General features: G+C 44.7%; 1 protein-coding gene across 1 annotated transcript; it reads left to right on the forward strand.

Annotated features, from left to right (window-relative positions):
• The first annotated feature begins 324 nt into the window (after positions 1-324).
• TBCC (tubulin folding cofactor C) lies at positions 325-1,740 on the forward strand. The gene has a single exon (XM_019642660.1). It carries the CDS (start codon positions 409-411, stop codon positions 1,447-1,449), a length of 1,041 nt encoding a protein of 346 aa, XP_019498205.1. The 5' UTR covers positions 325-408; the 3' UTR covers positions 1,450-1,740.
• The last annotated feature ends 5,011 nt before the right edge of the window (positions 1,741-6,751 follow it).

Raw genomic sequence — 6,751 nt, forward strand, 5'->3', positions numbered from 1 at the left:
GCAGATATCTGTCCTGTAAGGGGGTAATAGGGAGGAGCTGGGGGGGAGGGGGAGGCCTGCGAGTTTCTAACCTTGTTCTTATAAACAAACCCACATGTGCAGCTGCCGCTGCTGCAACTCACCCCACAATCCCGGATATAAATCCTGCCCCTTTAAGAGGAAAAAAAATTTCCCCCGCCTGCCTCCCACCCCACCCGTCCACAAGGACCTTTGTCTCTCCACCCCCTTTGTCAGTCGGCCCCGCCCCATGCCCCCGCCCCTCCGATGAGGAGGAACCAATGGGCGAAGGAAATAGGCCGGGGGTTTGACGTCAGCGAGGCCGGCCAATCACAGGACGCGTTGGTGGGAGGCCTCACGGAGGGCGCGCCAGGAGAAAGGAAGGCAGGAGAAAGGAAGCTTGCAGTCAAGATGGAGACTGCTAATTGCTCCGCTGCCGCGGTGGAGAACGGAAACATGGGGTCCCAGAGGGACCGGAGCCTGGTGCCTGAGCGGCTTCAGAGACGAGAACAAGAGAGGCAATTGGAATTGGAAAGGCGGAAGCAAGAGCGGCAGAACCAGGAGGTGGAGGAGGAGAAGAGCGACTTTTTCGCCGCCGCCTTTGCTCGGGAGCGAGCAGCCATGGAAGAGCTTCTGGAGAGCGGGGAGTCCGTCGAGCGGCTGGAGGAGGCGGCCACTCGGCTCCAGGGTCTGCAGAAACTTCTCAACGACTCGGTTTTATTCCTGGCCTCCTACGACCTGCGGCAGGGACAAGACGCGCTGGCGCGGCTACAGGCGGCCCTGGCCGACCGGCGCCAGCAACTGCAGCCCAAGAAGCGTTTCGCTTTCAAGACCCGAAGGAAAGACGCTGCTTCGGCCACCCAAGTAGATTGTGCGGCTCCTGGCGCCCCGGCTGCGGAAGGCATCCTGGCCTCCCCGCCGTCCTTAAAGGAGGAGGGAGGCTTTGGCTCCAGCTGTGTCTGCGGTTTCTCCAACCTCAAGTCCCAAGTCTTGGAGAAAAGAGCGGAGGAGCTGCACCAGCGAGACGTCCTTTTGACCGAACTGAGCAACTGCAAGATCAAATTGTATGGCAATCCGAACACCCTGCGGCTGACCAAGGCCCGCAGCTGCACGGTGCTCTGCGGTCCGGTGTCCACCTCTGTGTTCCTGGAGGACTGCAGTGAGTGCGTGCTGGCCGCGGCCTGCCAACAGCTCCGCGTACACACCACGAGAGACACCCGCATCTTCCTGCAGGTGACCAGCAGGGCCATCGTGGAGGACTGCAGCGGGATCCAGTTCGCCCCTTACACCTGGAGCTACCCGGGTATCGACAAAGACTTGGAGGGCTCTGGTTTAGATAAGAGCAAAAATAATTGGAACGACGTTGACGATTTCAACTGGCTGGCCCGGGGTGTGGCCTCCCCAAACTGGTGTATTCTTCCTGAAGAAGAGCGAATGATTCAGTGGGACTAAGCAGTTATTACTCTTTCTTTGACTCCAACTAATGGGACCGCAAAGTGTGTTTATTGTTGTCACCCTGTCTGTTTTCAGCATTTATGACTTGAAATTGTGATAGGCTCCTGTTTGTGATTTCCATTTAAAATTCATGACAGGTCTAATACTTTAAAGCAGTTTTGCTATTTTGGTAATGCCTGGGAGGTATTATCTGACCATCGATTGAAGCCATAGAGGGAAAGGGTGTTTGGGTTTTTTTGATTTGTGGTCTTTATAACGTATTGCATGATAAAGAAGGCATTTGATAAATATTTGTTTAATCAATGAATTCAGTAGGGCTCTAGTAGGACTATTTAACTTGGAATTATAGTATCAAACTTGTGCAAAGTACCACTAACTAAATTTTCTTGAATTGAAGGTTTAATCTTAAGGTATTGCTCAGCAGGATGCTGGAAAGGCTCCTCCTTGGTCTTCAGCTACCGTTAGCTTGGGCTTCTGGAATCCAGCTAGTCATCAACTTGTTTGGGTCCAAAATTTGTAAAGCTAAAATAATTATAGCTACCAATTTTTTTTTTCAGATTTTTGAGGAATTGGGGGATGGGAACAGACAAGTTGCTGTCCTTTTTTTCTTCTTCAGTTTAGTTGTGGAGGACGTTGCTTCACTGGCCCAAGCTGGCACCATCATTGAGCGAGGCAGATCAGTCACCGGCTTCTGGATGGCTGCTCACGATGGCTGCTGGCCGCTCTTGCTGGCTGCCGGCCACACACGGCAGCCCATGGCAACCCACTGCAGCAGGGGCTTCAGCCTACGCGGTCACCGGTGACTCAAGGCAGCCCAGCTCCAGGTTGAGCTGTTGTTCAGCATCTTAGCTGTAGAGGGCAGTGTCACTGGCCCTCATATGTGGGATCCGAACCCTGGTCCTCTGGCGTCCCAAGCCAGCTCAACCAACGCGCCACTGGGCCGGCCCATAGCTACCAATTTTTTGTGAACTTAATGCATACACACTGTTCTAAGTACCTTATATACACTTACTAAGTCCTCAAAATCATATGAGGTAGGTTCTGTTAGCACTATTTTTCAAGTGAGGAAACAATTACGTTGCCCAAGGTCACACATGCTGGTAGACTGGGATTTGAAACCAAGTAAGCTGGCTCCAGAGCCCACCTTAACCCGCTACAAGATGATTTTGAATACTGTTAATTGAGTTGAAAAGAAAGTGTCCAAAATAACTGAAGAAGGCAAATTGCCTTTTTAAATTCTTAGGCATAATTATGCGACATATCCTCATAAAGAAGAATTGAGGCAAACATCTAGCTGAGTCTTAATTTTTCACTCATTTTGCTATAATTCTCTACGTTACAAATTTGGCTTTCTGCTCTATACACTACCATCTGATATTCTTAAATGGAGAGTTGTAAGAATTTCAAAAATCTTTTTTAGGTCTGGTGCCCTTATAACTACAGACATGCTTTTTATTTAATAATTCCCACAAATATAACATACTTGAAGTACTTTAAATATTAATATTTAATATTTATATGTTCTATCTTGTTCCCTCCAAAAAAAGGATTTAAAGTGGTTTCTAGGATATGTGAAACATAATAAGAAGATAACAAATAAAGAGGAACAAGGGTAAAGTCACAATTGGAGGCAGAAATATGTCCAATAAAAAATGTAGCTCACTGAGCTCTTACCAGAGGGCGAATCCAGAATTTATTTTTCCTTAACTATTAGCTGACTTGGAAAAAGGGTCCTAATCAGTTTCACAATTTGCAACATTCACAAAGAAGGGGGCGGGGAGGCAGGAATCAATTGCTTGGGAGAAATAATCCTGATAATAAAAAGAGAAAACGTAATGAAATTCTCAACCAGATCTTGAAGTTAGAAACCATGACTGATGTCCTAAGGCTATGCCCCTGATGACTGACAGTTTAACACCAAGTACACATCAGGAAAAACCATGGTTGTGGCACTAATGAACTTGTGATTCATATGTGTGGAATGACAATTTTTACTGGAAAGGTAACAAAACAAACCCTTGAACCTTTTGCAAACCTGCAGTTTGTCATAGATAATAAAATCACAAAATCATGGCAGTTTGAAACAATGCTTGCTTGCAAATGTCAGCTGAGCTGGCCTGTCCTGCCTTCCTGAATGGCCCACTCCACATTTCTTAGGCCACCTATCCCAAACCTTTTTCTGCTTTCTTAAAGCTCACAATTTCATGACTAACTGTTGACCTCACCTAACACTATAAGACAAGCCAAATAGCAACCCCTAAACATCCCTCAATATTTGAAAGAATTTCCATCTCTGGCGTTATTAGAGGCATAGCTCCTGCCTGAAACCTACCTCTTCTACTTGTGCCCATCCCCTCCCACCGCCTATGGGTCTTGCTCCCTTTCCATTGGCCTTTTTCTTCCTTTCAAAACATCAAATCGAGATCTACCACCTTACATGCCACTGAATGACGTCACAGCTCCTTCCCTCTGCTGTCGGCCATCTTAAAAGAGTAGCTGTGTCCACCTGCAACTACACCTACCCCTTTCTTTAAGTCTTTGTAATTTTACCTCACTTTCTCTGTGGTATCACCAAATCTAATAGCTTCCTCCCCTCCTCCCTCTTTACCCTTTCACTCTAGGTGCAGTTTACTACCTTACCCTTGACCTTCTCTTTCCTTGACCTCCATAGCCTTGCTCTACCCTGTTTCTCTTATGATAGTTTCTTTTCCTTCATTGGCATTCTGGTGACTTATAGCCCTTACATATGAATGATACCCAAAGTTTTGCCTTAAGCTTCTTGCATTTGGTCTCTCCAGAACCTCAAATTTCAGCTTGTGTGCACAGACCTGTGTCTGCATCCCCAGCCTCCAACCTCAGTGGGCTCACCTGCCTTTCAAATTCCATATGTCCTTACAATCTCCATTTTCACCTCTTTCCCTTCCAAGGTCCATGTTTCACTTAGTGATATATCTATTCTCCAGGCACTTAATGCTTACCAGGGCTGAGCAGGTAAAGTCAGTGAGTAAGGCTGCTGGAAATAAGTCAATAGGAAGTAGGGGACCAGATGACTTGGCAGACAAATTCAAGCCTTTTCAAAACATTGTACAAGCCAAGCAAAACTTTTCTGCAGTCTACATCTGGTCCCTGAGCTGGCCAATTTGTCACATCAGACTTCCAAAATCATGTTGGTTCTCTCAGCAGGGTTTGCCCACTCATCCGGTCCTTCAAGTCTTTCTGCCATTTCAGAAAGGTAGATCTTACTATGTTTTCCCTAAACATAAACTGCAATGGAGTTTTTTCTTGTTGTTTTTTTTGGGGGGAGGGAACTGTGTGTTTTTCCAGGACCCATCAGCTCCAAGTCAAGTAGTTGTTTCAATCTAGTTGCGGAGGGCGCATCTCAGTGGCCCATCTGGGGATCCAACCAGCAACCTTGGTGTTATGAGCACTGCGCTCTAACCACCTGAGCTAACTGGTCGCCCCCTCAATGGAGTTTTTTAACCAAAAAACCCCCAGAACAAAACCAAAGCTATGTTAAAGTCACACCCCTGAGTTAAAAGCATGGATTAAAGTAATTTTATTAAGTTTTTATTATACAAATCTAATAATAATGGTAATTATAATGAGGGCTTATTGCACCAATAAGTGTAGTGACCACAGTTTTCATTAAAATTAACTCTCAAAAAGCAATAAAATAACAGTCAAGCAATCAGTTTATTAAACTTAATTTACGAAAAAGCTATATTAAATGTAGTGTACAGTATTAATGAGTATTGTAAAATTACAAAGTATCACTCCAGGGTCTTAACCCCATAAGAAGAGAAATGGCCAATTTTCTTATAAGTTCCAGTGCTGTAGTTCTGATTACACTGCAAGAGTCATTATTGAAAAAAAATTAGTTTTAATTTTCTGTTTTTTAATTTTAATTTTTATTAGGTAACTGTGTTTTTGCCAGGACCCATCAGCTCCAAGTCAAGTCATTGTCCTTCAGTTGTGGAGGGCGCATCTCAGCCTCAAGTCCAGTGAATCGAATTGGCAACTTTGTTGTTTATTAAGAGCACGTGCTCTAACCAACTTAGCCATCCGGCTGCCCACTAGCAGCTCAGAGGCAGCTCAGCTCAAGTTGTTGTCTTCAATCTAGTTGCGGAGGCACAGCTCACTGGCTCATTGGGAATTGAACCGGCAACCTTGTTGCTCAGAGCACGCGCTCTAACCAATTGAGCCACTCTGCCGCCCCTAGTTTTAATTTTCTTAACCAGGCAGAAATGAACAAAAACAGCAAGATTTAAAGATTCAACACTCTATGGCTAATGTTACATGATAATACAATATTTTATAAACATCATGGCAGCTACCCTAGTACCACAGAAATTGGACAATTAAGTTGCATTTCATTCAAAAGTCTCATCACCAATTGAAAAACTTAGTAACATTAGTTGACTATTTTCTTATAATGCAAATAAGTTGGTCATTACAATTAAGATGAGGGTTGTTTCTTTACCCAGCTTTAAGTTTCAAGAAGGGCAAGGACAATATGACACAGAAAGCCATGCTCCATTTACCTGGACAAATAATTGAGCATTTAGTATGCACCTGTTTTAGTGCTGATTGCTAAGAACACAATGGTAAACAAAGTAAGCTGGTGCTCTTCCTTTCTGGAGATTACGGTCTGGTTGAAGTCCAGGTGAATGAAAAAAACAATCACGATAGAAATTCTGAGAGCTCTGATAGGGTAGTGCTCTATTATACCCTCTCCAGGTTAGAAGGGACCTTAAGTAAAGCATTTATATCAACTACTAACCCAGGGTCTGAATTCCCTGGATGACATCCCTGCCTGCTCTCTAGTCAGAGCAGCAGCATTACAGAGGGAAGTATTAATAGTTACTATTCAAAAGCCTGCATTCCAACTTTTCAGGTATTGTACTTACAAGGCCATCTACTCATCTGGTAACCAAGCTCAACATTCTGTTTTGCCATTCAAATACCACGTTTTCCCGAAAATAAGACCTAGCCAGAGAAGAAGCCCTAGCATAATTCTTCCAGGATGTGGAGGGCATGCACCCCTCACATGAGGGTTTTATGACCTGTTTCAGGGAGAAGGGTGCCTTTTCCACAAACTCCTTCAAGCTTAAAATATTCACTATTCCAAGGTGCCATATTTTGGCACCTAAAATCATGCTACGGCTTGTTTTCCGGGAAACAGGGTACTCCATTATAAAGATTTTCTTTTATTTATTTATTTTTAAAGATTTTTATTGGGGAATTGGGGGATGGGAACAGCGCTGGGGAATTGGGGGAAGGGGAACAGACAAGTTGCTGT

The sequence above is a fragment of the Hipposideros armiger genome, unplaced genomic scaffold, assembly GCF_001890085.2.
Source record: "Hipposideros armiger isolate ML-2016 unplaced genomic scaffold, ASM189008v1 scaffold_72, whole genome shotgun sequence".
NCBI lineage: Eukaryota > Metazoa > Chordata > Mammalia > Chiroptera > Hipposideridae > Hipposideros > Hipposideros armiger.

Bases quoted from the DNA above. Each gene is read 5' to 3' on its own strand.
- TBCC (XM_019642660.1), top strand. From the start codon at position 409: ATGGAGACTGCTAATTGCTCCGCTGCCGCGGTGGAGAACGGAAACATG.